The sequence below is a fragment of the Polypterus senegalus genome, chromosome 17 (genome assembly GCF_016835505.1).
Source record: "Polypterus senegalus isolate Bchr_013 chromosome 17, ASM1683550v1, whole genome shotgun sequence".
Lineage (NCBI taxonomy): Eukaryota > Metazoa > Chordata > Cladistia > Polypteriformes > Polypteridae > Polypterus > Polypterus senegalus.
Window position 1 is genome coordinate 73,268,260 of NC_053170.1, and position 18,169 is coordinate 73,286,428.

At 37.7% G+C, this 18,169-nt stretch overlaps 1 protein-coding gene across 1 annotated transcript in view; it reads right to left on the minus strand.

Moving 5' to 3' along the window:
- The window catches only part of tinagl1 (tubulointerstitial nephritis antigen-like 1), an 84,224-nt gene that overhangs the window by 50,018 nt on the left and 16,037 nt on the right, over positions 1-18,169 (minus strand). The window contains exon 3 of the mRNA XM_039739547.1: positions 255-318. Within this exon, the coding sequence (XP_039595481.1) occupies positions 255-318 (64 nt within the window). The remainder of the gene's footprint in view (positions 1-254; positions 319-18,169) is intronic.

Below are 18,169 nucleotides of genomic sequence, written 5' to 3' on the forward strand. Positions count from 1 at the left end.
ATAAATGCCCTCTACCAGTAGGCCACTGGGCTCACTGCAAAAATAAAACCTTTCTGGTGGCACATATTTAAAATATAAAATAAAGGAATAGTCTAGCATCCTTTGACCAGCTGCTTTTCTTTCATCTGCAATTAAGATACCTTTGCATGAGATTTTCTAGTAAATTCAAGGATATATTATGAAATTCAGAAAGACCAATGGAGTCTCCGTTCATGCTGTAAAAGGAAAGATGATAATACTAAGAATAAACTTACCACATGTTACAATTCTCCTTATATGTTGCTCCTAAAGTGTACTGTTGTCCATTTCGATGGCAAACTGTAAGAGGGAAGATAAAAAGTTAAGGAGAAAGGTGAGACAGGGAAGGAAGCTGGTGTTAAGTAGTCAGTCAATCTTTAAAAGTGTCAAAAGACAATAAGAAAGATTAGAATCCTATGAAGACATTTCACATACAGTATCTTATTAGGTTATCTACACTCCAAAGGGTACAAGTACCTAATCCCTTAACAGATAATAGGGTATCAGCTCACAGTTTTCCTAATTTATCATCCTAATAGAATCTATATAGAGAATCTATGTCTTGACTCAGAAAAGAACAATTAGATTATCTGTGGAATGTAACCTCATACAAGAATGGTGAAACAAATCAATCCAGACCAAACCTTCTACTTGTGCTCTTCAAATTCAACTTTTAAAACCAACACAAAAAAAATAAAGTAAGGTGTTCTGTCACAGAAGAGGAACTCCACCTACAACAGTGACAGAACCTTTGACTTTTAAAGATCAAACCTCTATTGGATACTAGAAGACCTTGAATTTCAGGCCATACCACTAACAAAAGGCTAACTACATCTGACTTGCCAAGGATTCCCTAGAAGATATAATATAGTAATGGGTAGTAAACGTTGCATAAAGTTCAGTGGGTAAACACTAAATAAAAGAACAGAGTCATAAAGATTTGTGTCACTGCCAGTTGGTCACATTAAATTAAGTATGTATTAGTTGAGTACTCATCCTGAACTAAACAGTTAAAGGCAAAATATTGTAATGCTGTGATGCACAGAATATTTCTTTTTCCTGAGTTAGTGCTGTAGGCCCTTAATTAAGTACATATCACTAATGAGACTTCCACTGATGTTCATAAGTAGATATTAATTATGGCTATGAAGTAAATAATAATAATAAAAATAACGATGATGATGAAAGCAAAACGGCACTAGGCTTCACAGATCCAACAATTTAGGATTGAATCTCAGTCATTATGTCTAATTCTGCTAAAACAGACTCTGGATCTTTCGCACCCTGAATTGAAATATTGATGGTAACAATTAGAGAATATTATACAATAATAATAATAATAATAATAATAATAATAATAATAATAACAGTTTCAAGGTACGGTAGTTGTATTTATTAATCATGCACAATGTGTTGTATTTTGATTAGTAAAATTAAAACTAAAATTTTGACTGTATTATCTACATGACAATAATGACCTTATAAACCTATGATAATCAGATATATCCTTTATAGTCACATATTGAACTAGAAGCCTGTAGATAACCTATAACTTAAACAGGACTGGCAAAAAAGACAATCATTGGAAATATTTTACTTCAAGAAGTAAAAAGGTAGACATGCAGAAGGAGAAACTGCATAGTGCAAATATGAGTCATGATGAACTACTTTTTGTATTTATTTCAGCTTTAACATGACACCTGTGTCATTCTTGCAATGCAAACAGTATAAGAAAAAAACATTATCCGATAAACACGTGTTGTCTGAAGACTTATTAAGTATATTTGCATATAATGCATGAATGTGTGTTGGCGGAGTGGTAGCTCTGAGGCTAAGGATCTGTGCTGGTATCCCGAAGGTTGCCAGTTCAAATCCCTCTCACTGCCAAAAGAGATCCTACTCTGCTGGGCCCTTGAGCAAGGCCCTTCACCTTCAATTGTTCGAGGGGTGCTGTACAATGGCTGACCCCAAGGGGTATGCAAAAACTAACAAATTCCTAATACAAGAAATTGTATAAGGTGAAATAAAGAACCAAACAAAAAAAAAATACCTATTTCAAAAGCCCATTTCTGTCTATGCATCTGTCTTTTGTTGAAATGTGGCACACTTATTCTTTGAAGAAATATATTGAGACAGTTCAGTTTTTCTTCACATATTTTGAATAGATTGCACTGCATGAAGTTTTAAAATTTCAAAATCTCTCACTGAAAAGCACTGGTCCCTCTTAAAATGGAGAAAACCTGTGCGACTTTAACTGGGAATTAGCTTAACGTTTTTAATTTTACCTTAAAGGTTGCTCAGACTCAGTATTTTGTATATTTTCCTATTTTACTCATCTGACAGCAACTCAGACGCCCAATGCCGGTGAGTCAAATGTTGGAGACAGCGCCCACGTACAAATAGCTTACACAGCAGTGACCTTCTTCTGTTGCTTTAGGTAACTTAACTAATACAGTACAAAAAAGTCAATTCTTTGGAAATAAATAGATGGGAAAAACAATTATGTAAACATATAGAAGACTGAATTGATTGGAAAATATTATCATCAGATTATTATTGTAAAGAACTGACATTATCAATCTGTAGCTAAATGGTGCTTGATCTAATTAATAACATGGGAAAGGTGCAGCAGTCCTAACTTATATAAATATAGGATGAGTTTAAAAACAGCAGTGTCATGAAGTCGGAAGCTTAAGTGGCTTAAGCTACTGATATCTGGTGCTCAGCCTCTGAACTTTCAGTCCCAGACAACAATTGTGGCAAGCACATGAGCATTGTGTACCTATTGCATTTCCATTATACAATAAATCAGTTCCTTTCCAAGCTCTAACTTATTTAAATAATTTTTACAATTTACTGTGTTTTAACTAAGATTAATTACTAAACAGGGGTCTTATTTCAGTTCCTTTACTCCTCTCAAAGGTTAATATTGATACCGATTTCCTGTATTAATAGATATTTTTAAATTCCTAATTATTGGGTATACTGTACTTTCAAAAATGTCATGTTTATGAAAATTAGTAGTCACAGACCCTCCAGCACTAACACACATCAATCGTTGCCATTTTCTCATCACTTGAATTGGCATCTGCTGTGCATGAAATCTATTGAGCCAACACATTCCTTTTTATGCTGTTTTGTCTGATTGTTACCTAACTATTTAATAAACAAAAATGTAATAAGCGACTTGTGGATCAAGTAAATAAAAAAATGTGAAAATGCTTGAAATTTCATATCAGTTAACTATGTTGCTAAATGCATCTGAATGTTGCACCATGCATAAGTTGTCTAACTATCCCAAATTCAGGCATAACTGAATAATTAAACAAGTGACTGAAGCAGGCTGTCACTGAATTGGAGAACATGACCCTAATTTGATTTCAGAATATTCAGAGTATATGCCAGGTGATTATCATTGTTTAAGGTTAGAAGCAGTTGTCCAGCCTCATGGAAGTGACAAGAGGATGTTTTTAAGACAGTTTCACCTTAGAATAGATTGAAGGAAACCTACATTTACTCCCTTACTGTGTGCAAGGGAGGAAAATCTGCATTTTTTATTCAGGTAGGTAACACCATTTTCTTTCCTATATTGAGAAAGGTAATTAACGTTAATCGATACCTACATCAGGAGTAATTCGGGGGTGGGGCATATTTTGAAAATCCTCTCGTCATGTTATTAAACCTGAATTAAGTTGTTTTTACTTTTAATTATACAATAAGTCACCAGGAAGAGGAATTAAGAACAGTGACATGGGTAGTGAATGTGTAAACTACTGTATTTACATATTGATGTTTGCATTACATTAGCCTGAGATTATATAATATGTAATATTGATAACATTCTTTTTTATTGTGTAGGGTTGTGTCAGTGTGTGTCTGCAAACGAAAAAAAGTGAAAGAGATAAAGCTTCATCAGGTGTGCAACTGATAAGGAAAGAACAGGTAACATATATATAGGAGGGGAACAAGGTAACAAAGCTAGGGCAGATGAAAGAAGAAAAGTTGAGAGTATTTGAGAAAAAGCTGCCATTAAAGAAGATGAAGGGAAACTTAGTAGGTTATTAAGACATGGAGAAATATGTAATCCTAGGCTAAGAATGAGATTAGTTTCTTTGTTTTTTTTTTTCTTTAAAAACTGTCCTAGAAGCATTGTGAGGAACACAAGCAGGGATATCAGTGTAGTTTTGATCAAGGGATGTGTGAAATGTTCTGGTTTTGTAAAGTCTTTTATTTTAATGGCTTGAATGTGCCCCTTGAAACTGTCTTCTAGATGTCTTCCATGTTTTAACAATGTAGATGGCTGGACACTTTCCACAAGAAGTGCGGTAAATATGATTTTTAACTGGCAAGCAGTCTGTTAGGCTAGGTGGTTGACAGAAGGAGATCAAGGGATGAACTGGAAAAATTATTCTATGAAAGGATTAGTCTGCAAAATTGGGAAATTGTATTTGATGAGCTGTGGGAGAGATAAAGTGCTAGGGTGGAATTGGAGGACCAGCAGGATGCAGGTTTCATTAAAGGGGTTCCTGTTAGAGTGGATGTTATAAATTCAAATCGTGACTTAATTTAGGGCCCTATCCACAATATGAGAAGAACCTCCTCATTCTGAGTGCTTCATTACAGAAGATCTCATTACTAAAGTGGTGGCAGAGACTATGAAAGTAAAAGAAGTGGAAAGTTTTAACTATGCAAAGGATGAAATGAGCTGTAGAGAATGTTGTTCATGTCAGTTAGTTGGCTTGTAATAGAAATTTTTACAGAAATTGTGAAGTAAATTCTCTGTAGTTTCCATTTTACATTTCCATTATATTATAAATTTGGCTTGCAGGTCAAAAACTTTTCACCTACAGTTACAAGATTATTAAAAAAGCTACCCAGAAATGAAAGCTTTAGACTTATAGAAAGGATAGGATACGTGAAATTCAAATAATTCTAATTTTTGTTGTGTTAGTTGTGCTAGTAAAGATGTGTTAAATCTATCAGGGGAGCATCATTGCAAATATTAACAGATGCAACACATCTGTGACTGGTTACATCATTAGATTGGTAAAATAGCAGTCTTTGCCCCTGGGTAACATCTGGTCTGGACAGCTACAGGTCAACAGTATTCTACAGAGATGTGTGACTCATTTGTACTTTGGCAGCCCTGTGCTCAGTTGGGAAATCAATAAAAAAAGATAAAAACTCACTCAGTAAAAAGAAAAAAGCGAGACATGATCGAAAGTGTAGAAGACTATGTGAAATTGTAAAAAAAAGTTGCAGGACATGCTGTTACAAAATTAATCCTATGCATTTGAAATTACAGTGACTTGTATTTGACCTGCAGAAGACATCTGAAAAAAATTATGTATATATTTAAATTAAAAGTATGTTTATATATTATAAATCCTGGCTACCCATGACTCTGTATTGGACACAGCTGACTAAGAAACATGATGAATTGATTGATGGACTAATTATTAATGGTATGATCATGTAACTCCAATTCTTAAATCTCTACATTTTTACTTAAAACTGATTTTTAAAATCCAACTTTATAAATATTAGATGAAGCTCAATGGAGTTTTCAGGGTTCTGGTGACTATTACAAAACGTGTCAAGGCCTATTTCCAGGATTTACAGCCATGTGTGGCAACAACAGACTATGCCACAGCATGGCAGCATCTGGAAATGGGAATCATGGATGGCTATATCATTTTCTGGCTTTACCATAATCATGGAAGTGATCATTAGTGCATCTTGACGGGTAGTCAGAAGACAGCACATAAGACCTGGACTCAGGCTGCCATCTATCAGAGCATATGTGGATGACCTTAAAACACTTACTATGACTAAGGCTTGTAATATATGGCTGTTGAGAAAGCTGTAAGAGAACATAAAACTGGCTTAGATTAAATCAAGCCAAAAAAGTCCAGAAGCATTTCCATCATCAAGGGGAAGCTGTTAGACCAAAGCTTCTGCTTTGGAAATCTGATGTTTCTAACAGTCTGTGAGAAGCCTTTGAATAGCCTAGGTTGCTAGTACGATGCATCCCTCAAAGACATAGAGCAAGTACAGAAGCTCAGGAAGGGTATTGTTGGTGGCTTGGAGAGCATCACTTCCTGCCAAGATGAAGCTCTAGAGCATGAAATTTGGGCTCCTTCAATGACTAATGTAACCACTAACCCTATATGAATCTCCAATTTCAAACAGACTGATCAGCTCATACATAATGAAGTGGCTGGGTCTTCACAGGTGCCTTAGCAGCATAAGACTCTATGACAAAGGATTCCTACAGCTACCCCTTTTCCTGTCTCTCAGAGGAGTACAAGTGTGCCAAAGTATGACTGAAACTGAAGATAATGCTAACAAGTATGTTTAATTAATTTGTAACTCAGGCTGCCCCCATTCTGGAACCTTAGGGAAAATGGAATCCACCAGAAATAACCTATTGTGCTAAGGTGGGGCATCAAGTCCAGGGACAGGGACATTATGGGCCAAGCCTAGCAAGAGAGGAGTGGAATTGGCCTTGGGGCCAGTACACCAGTCTGGAATAAGGCTACTTGGTCTCAGAGACGGAGGCTTGTTGTGCAAGAGATACATCTGCAGGAAGAGGCAGCAAGGTGTGGAAAGGCTATGGCTCATGCAAGACCAGGCCAATAGATGAGATTGAAAGGAATGGAGAAAAGGAAGATCTCCTGGAAAGAACTGTGGGAAATAGATACATTAAAAGCAAGCTTTATCATCAAGGCTGCTTATGATTTCTTGCTATCTCCCAAAAATCACAGCCAGAGGTACAGGGAGGAACCTATGTGCTCCCTCTGCCAAAGTCCAGAAACACAATCCGGTAAACTGCAAGACCAGCCTTACTCAAGGCAGATACACCAGGCAGCACAACCAGGTGCTATGGTGTCTTGCAGCACTGCTGGAAAAGTGTGAGAAAAGGCCCACCAACAAGCTGTCAAAGACCACACTAGAGCTGCTGAGATGGGTAGTGAATGGCTTTGGATGAAGAGGAAGGATGTCTGTGCCTTCAAGTGAATGTATAGCATCTAGGGGATGCCGGGATTCACTGCTAAACCCTCTGTTGGTGATGTGAGCCTATCAGTGAAGCACTAAGGAAAGAGGGTGTCCACTTGAAAGCCCAGAATATACTACCACTCACTTGACCATCTTTCAGAGTCTCTATGTTGCCGGAGTTATTCCACCAATGAGTAACACTGGAACTATTACTGTTTACATCATCAAAGGCTACAACAGAGCAGAAGATCTTGCAGAATATAGGCATCATGCCCAAAGTAAATGATTAAGGGATAGTATCATGCACTCCCACATAACAAATCAGATCAGCAGAACAATGTTGACTAATCTTTTGACTATCATGAACAATGTTTCACATTTTCTGCATGACACCTTGTTTAAACTGTAAAGCACCGTCAGAGTAAGGATGATTTTATCAGTGTTCAACAGGGAGACCTACAGGAGGTTTACCTCACCAGCTGCTTTCAGACTTTACAACATATCTTCTGAAAAGACAATATTTTATGTTCATTAATAAATAGAGAATAGACAATGAATTAATTAATTCATTTCTTATCTGTCTGACTTATTTTACTTTTTAGGCTTTAATGTAGTTTTTTATTTTTATTTGACTGATGTTAATATGTGTGGCTGCTGTCACACTGAAGTTTCTCTTTGTGATCGATTAAAGAATCTATCTATCTATCTATCTATCTATCTATCTATCTATCTATCTATCTATCTATCTATCTATCTATCTATCTATCTATCTATCTATCTATCTGTCTATCTAATCCAGTCCCTTGGCAAGCTTATTAGTTATGATTTTTTGAAACAGAGCAAGTATTCTTTTCACTTTTAGCCACTTAAAAATAGAGCTGCTGTCATCAGTTATATACCAACTACCATGTATCAACTGTGATTTGCCAGACAATGCAATCTAGGAAACAAGAATGAAAAGAGAAGCCAAGCTGAGAACAAAACACAACGACAACCTGCCTACTCTACTTAGATTTTTTTCGCCAACTTGTGATTTCTGCATAAGAAGCTAGAAAACAATGAAGTCAGACTGACTTTATGAAGATGCAACAGAAATAGCTGCATTTATTATTTCTCTAAAATGCGACTAATCACTAAGACTCCAGACACCACAATACAGCCAAATGGTTTTGCTGTCTTTCACATGAACTAGACTCAACTGTCAAGTAAAAGAAATCTCTAAAAATGATCAAACATTTTATCTTCCAAGGAAATTCTCCAGTTTTTTATTCAGGCTGCTATTTACATTCCTCCACAATAAACACTGACAATGCATTGAACAATCTTTACAACAATATCACAGAATAACAATGTTTACATTCAAAGGGATTATTTAATGTCAAAATTTAACAAAGCATAATCATGAATACTAACCCTAAATATCATCATCATGTCAACTACGACTCAAGGGGTGCTAACACTCAGGATCACTGCTACATCCTGATAAAGATTATTTACCACCCACTACTGTGCCCCCACATCAGATGGTCCAATCAACTTTCTGTATTCCAGCTGTCAACTCACAACCACACTCTGAAGCAGGGCAGCCAGCAAGGAAAGTGGTACAGAGCTGAACTAAAGGAACAGAGGAAAAACAGAGCGACTGCTTTGATTCTGTAAATTGGTGTTTTGTTACAGTTTGGGTTTGTTCCATGATTATTTTTTTTCTTTTCTGTGCATTGTTTCTTTAACATAAATTATTATTTATTGTATATTTAAAGTAATAATATATATTTGTTAATATTGTTCTGTTTATTTTTTATTTAGTGTCTAAGTATTGTGCTATGTTCTCTTGTCTTCCTTGTGTTTTGCGGGTGGAACCCCAAGAGGTAGGACCACCTTGATGTCACCGCTGAATGACCACCCTTAGCCTTTATCTTTGGAAGCTTGGAGCAAATCCTTTTAGTGGTTAATTGTCATTTGAATTGTGCTTCATTTAGTGTGAGTATTGATTTTCTGGTTTCTTGAATTATTACATTTTCTTCTTGGATTTTGCTGTTGTTTCATGGATTTGGATTTATTCACCTTGCATTGCTTTTACATTCATACTTTTGCCTTACTTTTGCCTTTTTGGGTATTTTTATTCTTGTTTATATAAATAAATTCGTATTTTCTAAAGACACTTTATAGACGTAAATCTCAAGACAAAGTTTTTATGGTTTTCTTTTCCTTTCAGAGGCATTTTGATACAGTTTGGGACATTTAAAAGTTCTTTGAACCTTATAAGCCTGTTCCACATTTTTGAGGCCCGGACCAAGCTGCTTTTGATGAAACATTTTTTATGCAGGCTAGAGAGGGCTCTATGTTTTGAAGTCTCACACCAATTTTCCATTTCCTGTGCTATTACATTACAACAACTGGGACACAGGTAGAGAGTGTGTAGATATCATAACTGGATTCATGAAAAAAATGTGTGGATATCTGTTTAATTTGCATGTTTTAATAAGAAACTGTGGATCACCAGTTATTATCATAATTTTACTGAAGGCAATCATTAATTCATTTTGAGATAACGATATGGATGTATACAAGAAATGCAGGTACACACTCAGTAAAGCAAATAAAGTAGCTATAAATCAGCAGATTAGATTAGATTATTTATTTATAAGAGTACATGTAAAACCACAGAAGCTGTGCCAATGTGCTGTGCAAAGAAGCATTAAAACAAACACAATACAAACAATAATACAGAAGCAGATTAATAAAACAACAATTAAAACATTCCCTACAATCCCAATATATACAGTGAAAAGCGGAAAAAACAAGTAGCTGTTAAGCCAACTTTTAAAAACCTCGATAGAAGATGAAGACCTGATGTAGAAAGGCAAGTCATTCCAAAACCTAGGAAGAATAGCTCTGTGTCCCCTTGACTTCCAATGAGATCTTGAAAGTACAAGGAGTAGTTGTCCAGATGACCTCAATGCTCTTGGTGCTGCATGGGTTGAAGGAGGTTGCACATGTATTTTTGGAGCAAGACCAAGACTTTAAAAACAAACAAGATTTTAAAATCAATGTGATACTTCACTGGTAGTCAGCGGATAGAGGCTAAAACAGTGAAGATATAATCCTTTTTTCTAGGCCCATTTAAAAATATAGCTGCTGCGTTTTGAAACAGCTGAAGGGTGTGATAGAGCAGATTTGGAAAGTCCCACATATAAGGAATTACAATAATCTAGTCGAGATGTAATAAAGGCATGAATACCTATTTCCAAATCATTCTGTGAATGAAAGGATTTTAGTTTAGAAATTTGCCTCATTTGGTAAAAACTGGACTTTACTACAGTGGATATTGTGTTTTTCAAAACTTAGTGACGACTCGAAGGTGATACCTAAGTTTCTGACATCATTATTAATCATTGCTGTCAAGGACCCTAACTTTGCCATTTCAGCTGCAGATGTGGTAGGACCAAAAATATTGACCTCTGTTTTATTTTCAATTAATTGTAAGAAATTTTGTGCTATCCAATATTTAATATCCTCAAAGCATTTCAACAGCATTTTTACAATTGAAGTGATGTCAGGACTGACTTTGAGGTATAGCTGCGTATTATCAGTATAACAATGATAAGTGATATCATGTTTTTGAAAGATGGAAAATAGAAGAGGAGCCACAATAGAACCTTGTGGGACACTTTTTGTGAGAGGTGCTGGCTGAGAGAAGTTCCCATCTATGTTAACAGACATGATTCTGCCTTTAAAGTAGGACTTTAATCAGTTCAGTGCAGTTTTGAATGCCTACTTCATCCTCAAGCCATTTTAACAGAACTCCATGGTCCACTGTGTCAAATGCACATTCAATAAAACTAAGAATGCAGAAGAGCCTGAGTCTAAAGTTAACAAGGTATCATTTGTCGCCTTCAGCAAAGTCAATTCAGTACTATTAAGTTTTTTAAAACCTGATTAAAGCACATCACATAAATTATTTTCCTCCAAATATGAAAGTAACTGCAATGAAACCACTTTTACATAATTCTGAACAATAATGGGAGCTTAGAAATAAGCCAATAGTTTGAAAGAGCTGTAGGATTAACAGTGGGTTTCTTCAGCAGAGGCTGAACAATTGTATATTTAAAGTTGTCTGGCATTATACCAGATTTTAGACAGTTGTTAATAATAGCCAAAACAGTTGGACTAATAGCTAGTATCTTTAAATGGGTGTGAGGGTAAAATATTTAGCGGATAATTGGAAGGTTTCATATGCAAGATTATATCAGATAGCATAGAAGAGAAAATAGATTGAAAGGAAGTAAAATGTCTGTGCACAGCCCTTAAGTTGGCTGGTGTTGTCCCACAATAATCAACACCTGGAAGAGTAATGCTGGATCAAATGGCTTGGATTTTATTCATAAAATAATTGAGAAAAAGATCACAGGTCTCAGGTGTACTCTCAGAGAAGCCGCTGACAAGTAGGTTGAAGAGAGTGTTAATGGTGCTAAAACAACAACCTAGATCTCAAGGCATTGTGACGATGCAAGTGTACTCCATGCTGCCATTCAGCTTCTGGGAGCTCTTGCACCCGACACTGTTGGTAATGTCACTGATGAGCTAGGCAGTGAGGCACAACAAAGCAAGGGGATGGTGCAAAAAATATAAAAGTGCTTTTATTTTAAAAATCAACAAAACAAAACATTATTCAAATAAATAAGTGCAGTGCTTCGAAAATAATCCAATAAAAATGGGTGAAAGGGTGGATGTTAAAACACAATAGAAAAAATCCTTTAAAAAACGAGGTTAAAATAATGGCCGGAAGCAGTCTTTTTAAAATCAGCCCAGTGCCTTTTTACTGGTGACTCCCCTGCTTCTCCCGTCCAGGCAACGCAAAAAGGGAAGCCACCCTACCTGCAACTGACTTTCTTCACTCGACTGGTCTGGTGGCCTCCTGATCCCTGGTTTGTTCAGCCCCTGCCAGACCGAGACTTGGCTTCCCCCAACGACCAGGACGTTCACACTGGGGATTCCATTGTGAATCTCCGACTCCCGCTGCCTTAGCTGTGGCGAGCCAACCTTCTCCCGGTAACTCCTGCTCCAAACAAGCGCTCAGCAGGAGCAACCACTACCGTCAGCCCTCGGATGCTGGCCAAACACCCCACTCGTCTCTCCCAGCTACCTGCATACATCCGAGAGTCTGTGCACGCTCGCTCTTTTCTGTCTCTCACACAGACTTTCTCCCTCCTGCTGACTTCCTCATTCATAACCTCAGTCCATTTTTTCTTTTTCTTTTCCTTCTTTCCCTCCTATCCTTTTTGCACTTCTATTTATTACAGGGACATGGATCAGGTGTGGCAATCAGTTGATCCCAGCAACAATTACAGATGTGGACAACTCCTCACCTGTGCACTTAAGTGAGGACGGCCCACATCACAAATTGCCCTGGGAACCGCTTCCAGCCACACTACCACTCCCCCTCTCTAAGCCGCAAATGCGGCGATTAATTATTTAAAAAGTGACGTTTTTCATTTGAACTGTGGACCCGCTACACCACAAGCATTAGCAATTAAACAAAATAAAAATTTGATTTTGCTGCTCTCACAGCCTCCTGATACGACTTCCAGCGAGTTCTGAGAATTTCATAAGAGACCTGCAGTTTGTCCTTTTTCCACCTCTCCTCAGCCTACGTGCATTCTCCTGTCTGAGAGCACAAGTGGTGTCATTTAACCAGGGTTGAACATTGACTTTTACCTTGGCTCTCCTTAACCATAAGGATGTGACCAGATCCAGAGTATCCTTACATGTGAGATCTAGAACCCTAACCTTATCAGTAATATCCAAACACAGAGAGAGGGCTACTAACACCAATGGTAAATGAATCACAGAACTATTGCAGTATGTCAGCATCTATACTGCGTAAATGAAGCTTTGTTTTGTGAAATTGATGGGTGCATGCAAAAACCTAATTTCAAAAATAACTGCAAAGTGATCAGAAATCTCATCAGAGATCTCCAGGTTATTTGCAGAGAGGCCAAGTGTTAGTCCAATGTATGTCTTCCCTGATCTGTGGGACTTGACACCACATGAGTAACATTAACATTAAAAGAGTCCACAAGACCTAGGAATTCTTTAACCAGGGGTTTTGTCAGACAATAAACATGAATATTCAAATGAACTCTGAGAACTCCTGGACAAAATCCTTACTATATCCAGGAGGTCTATAAACAATGGCATTCAGTACAGGATTTGTAAGATCAATTTTAAACAGCTGAGCCTTAAAACTGGAGAAATTGTTTACAGTCATAAGTCTACATTTAAAACGATTCTGAAAAACAGTAACAAGCCCACCACCTCGACCAATGATTCTAGGTGAGCTAAAATAGTCACAATCCAGAGGAGAACAATCATGAAGAGAAAAAGAGTCACCAGAGCTTAACCAAGTCTCTGACATAAATGGAAAGTCCAGGTTGGTGGATGTTAAAAAAGTCACTTAAAATATAGGACTTATTGGCTACGGACCAAACGTTCATTAAGACCATATTCACAAAACCTTTTGAAGGCATTTCATGGTCTGTTAGATTCTTCTTAATCTTATGTGAGTATTTAAGTGAGCAAAGACTATTAAACTTAACTCCTTCACCCCTCACACTTCATCCACAGAGAGAATATCCAGGGCACAACAGATCATAGGAATTAAACTGACGATCAGTGAACTCGAGTTACGTACTTCAGCTCAGCCTCCGACGAGATCCACGATGTATATAGTGCAGGCATCATCATATAATTCCTAAAGCAACACAGTGATTGTGTAATCAAACTTCTCACCTCAACAGATGAATAAACAAGAGCCATGGAACTGCATAAGCTGAAGAACAGGGGATCAGATCCGGAGAAAATAGTATAAAATAAAGAACTAGTCACTCGTAACATGGCAATCTGCTCCCCAAAATGCCATCCGGGCACATAGGGTTCATAATCATGTTAGCCAGTCAGGCAGAATGAACAGACAACTGAACAAAAGCCGAAAGAAAGTTTCTACTTACTCCCGGTCTGCCAGGTCAGACTGAAGTGTCATGAGCAAGCGAGAGGTTGTGCAAACCCCAAAACTGGAAGCAAGATCTTAGCGAAGGCAACAGAACAACTGTAGGCTGATCTCTAGCAATCTTAGGTCTCCAAAAGTTCAGGAAATAAAAATTCAGAAAGTCCCAATCACGAACACAAAAAAAGATCCCACAATAAACGAGACGTGGCAAACAAACACACCAGAGTGTGTCCAACTGGAATGAAGATAAACGGGAAACCAGCTATAGCAGCAATAATGATTCCTGCAAACTTTAACAAAATTTACAGATTACAAAATAAATCGGAACCCACTCTCATCCACATGTTTCTCTCTCCAATGAACTAAATGTCTTCTTTACCTACTTTAAATGCAATAAAAAGCAAGTAGCCATTCAACTGCCTGCAGCACCACATGATTCATCCTACTTTGTTTCTATGCAATTCAACAACGAGTGCTTTGAGAGACTGGTGCTGAAACAAATTAAACAAAATATTCCAAATAATCTGGACAACCTCCAGTATGTATATTGTCAAAACCAGTCCACATAGGATAACATATGAAAACTGGTTAAAACAGGGACAAGCAGCCACTTTGGGAGACCCTGCCCAAGTGTTAATATTAAAAGGACCAATGAGCCTGCACTAGATTAATGTCTTTATACATACACTGGATTCAGAAGTCTATTTTTAGATTTTGCAGTCACAGTTTTAGATCGCAGGTGTAACCTAGTTCATAAATAGCAAATAACAGTAACATAAAAGTATGGTTCACCTTGAGAGACATTACCCTTCTCTAATTAGTTATTATAATATTATTATTACATGCATTCATGAGATAGTTTTCTGTATAACGTATATAACTGAAAACATGTAATGGACCTCACCAGGTTAATTCACAATGCAATGTTCTATTTTCTTGAAAATTCCCACCTTACCTTTGGCAAACCTTAATGTTTCTATGTAAAAAAGTCAATCATTCCATTTGTTCTGTTTGAACTTTTTCAGCAAAGAAGGCAGCACAAATGGTTAACTCTGAGAATAGTAACAACTTTGGGATCATCACTCCTTTATTTGAAGTGTGGTAAAAACCTAAATATTTGTATTGGCTGTGAAAGTCTTTATTAGTGATGAGTGAATCCTGTTCATTTTGCTTTACTATGAATTTGGCAAAATCATGGAAATGTTCAGGAATTTTACTGAACTCCACACAATGCCCTGAAGTCAATAGGGAAGGAGGAAACGGACTCATTTTGAAGGGATTAGAACCAGGGAGATATCTGTCAACTATACTGAACTGATTACAGTATATTAATCATTGGGGCAAACATGAGCCATGTGATGGAGGCGTGGGACTGGCTCATTCCATTGTTTGAAGTCATGTCTCTGGGCTCAGCTGGAATGTCGTTTTTGTTTCCAGTCTCTGTGGAGATGCTTTACACTTTTTTCTTACTCGAAGAAGACAAAGATGCCTTGTAAACAGTACTAAATCTTTGATTGCTATTATACAGGGTCGCATGTGTTTTCTTTCTAGAGGAGGGGGTGGGCTCCTTTAAGGCTTGTTTTAGTTTTTACCAGCAACACATTTATTATGCATGTAAATTACCCATGTGGCACTGCACTTTATATATTCGGTGGCAGTACTCATTATATTCTAATCATGGTCAGATAATGTACTCCTCAAAAAATGCTACAAGTTTTTTTTTTATGTATTTTTTTTATTTTATTTTTAATGCATGCAGGGTGGAATGCTGCCCTTCTAATTGGGTTATTTCGTAAGCAGATCGGCAATGATTTTTTCAATACAGTAATCCCTCGCTATATCGCTTCGACTTTCGCGGCTTCACTCTATCGCGGATTTTAAATGTAAGCACATCTAAATATATATCACGGATTTTTAGCTGGTTCACGCTTTCTGGACAATGGGTCTTTTAATTTAGGTTACATGCTTCCTCAGTTTGATTGCCCAGTTGATTTCATACAAGAGACGCTATTGGCGGATGCCTTAGAAGCTACCCAATCAGAGCATGTGTTACATATTGACTAAAACTCCTCAATGCTATAAGATATGCTTCCCGGGTGGCGCTTGTTTTGTTTGCTTCTCTCTGTCTCTCTCACTCTCTCTGCCTGACGGAGAGGGTGTGAGCAGAGGGGGCTGTTTACACAGTGGCTGTTTGCCTAGAAGATAGGACGCTCCTCTACAAAATGCCGCTTTATCGCGTGCTTCTGTATACTTAAAAGCACGTATTGATTTTTTGATTGTTTGCTTTTCTTAGCGAGCGCTCTCTCTGACATTATCTGCTCTTCACGGTGCTCCTTTGAAGATAAGATACAGTATGTTTGCATTCTTTTAATTGTGAGAAAGAACTGCCATCTCTGTCTTGTAATGAAGCACAGTTTAAACGTTTGACTAAAGGGTGTTATTTCATGTCTAGAGGGCTCTAATAATGTTAACAGTGTGGGAGAGTTTATAAGGGCTTAAAATGTATAAAAATAACCATACAAACATATGGTTTCTACTTCACGGATTTTCACCTATCGCGGGGGGGTCTGGAACGCAACCCCGGCGATCGAGGAGGGATTACTGTATACCGTACAATCATGAAAGTTCTGCACATGACTGATATAGCTCTGTGTTGTCACAGTGGCCTCTCAAAGCACTGTTAAAAAAGTTTGTCTAAGCTCATGTGAACTTCCATGAATATATTCTGTGAACAAGGTTACCTGTGAACACAGCATATTCATTGCAAAACAACACCTTGTTAAATTTTGACGATCAACACTAGTCTTTATCCATATGACATATTTACTTAATTTAGTTTTACATTTAGTAACTATTAACTCCCCTAGTCATGAGAATATGTGTCTCAGATAACATTTAAGATGCTGATGTTATCATTGGCAATAAGCTGTTATTTCTCAACAATCCTCAAGTTCGCTGGCAGTTAAAATTTCCTATATAGTGTATTTTTGGCTGTAACAAATCTGTTTTGAACTGTACATACACTCACCTAAAGGATTATTAGGAACACCATACTAATACGGTGTTTGACCCCCTTTCACCTTCAGAACTGCCTTAATCCTACGTGGCATTGATTCAACAAGGTGCTGAAAGCATTCTTTAGAAATGTTGGCCCGTATTGATAGGATTAGCATCTTGCAGTTGATGGAGATTTGTGGGATGCACATCCAGGGCACAAAGCTCCCGTTCCACCACATCCCAAAGATGCTCTATTGGGTTGAGATCTGGTGACTGTGGGGGCCATTTTAGTACAGTGAACTCATTGTCAAGTTCAAGAAACCAATTTGAAATGATTCGAACTTTGTGACATGGTGCATTATCCTGCTGGAAGTAGCCATCAGAGGATAAGTACATGGTGGTCATGAAGGGATGGACATGGTCAGAAACAATGCTCAGGTAGCCCGTGGCATTTAAACGATGCCCAATTGGCACTAAGGGGCCTAAAGTGTGCCAAGAAAACATCCCCCACACCATTACACCACCACCACCAGCCTGCACAGTGGTAACAAGGCATGATGGATCCATGTTCTCATTCTGTTTACGCCAAATTCTGACTCTACCATTTGAATGTCTCAACAGAAATCGAGACTCATCAGACCAGGCAACATTTTTCCAGTCTTCAATTGTCCAATTTTGGTGAGCTTGTGCAAATTGTAGCCTCTTTTTCCTATTTGTAGTGGAGATGAGTGGTACCCGGTGGGGTCTTCTGCTGTTGTAGCCCATCTGCCTCAAGGCTGTGCGTGTTGTGGCTTCACAAATGCTTTGCTGCATACCTCGGTTGTAACGAGTGGTTATTTCAGTCAAAGTTGCTCTTCTATCAGCTTGAATCAGTCGGCCCATTCTCCTCTGACCTCTAGCATCAACAAGGCATTTTCACCCACAGGACTGCCGCATACTGGATGTTTTTCCCTTTTCACACCATTCTTTGTAAACCCTAGAAATGGTTGTGCGTGAAAATCCCAGTAACTGAGCAGATTGTGAAATACTCAGACCGGCCCGTCTGGCACCAACAACCATACCACGCTCAAAATTGCTTAAATCACCTTTCTTTCCCATTCTGACATTCAGTTTGGAGTTCAGGAGATTGTCTTGACCAGGACCACA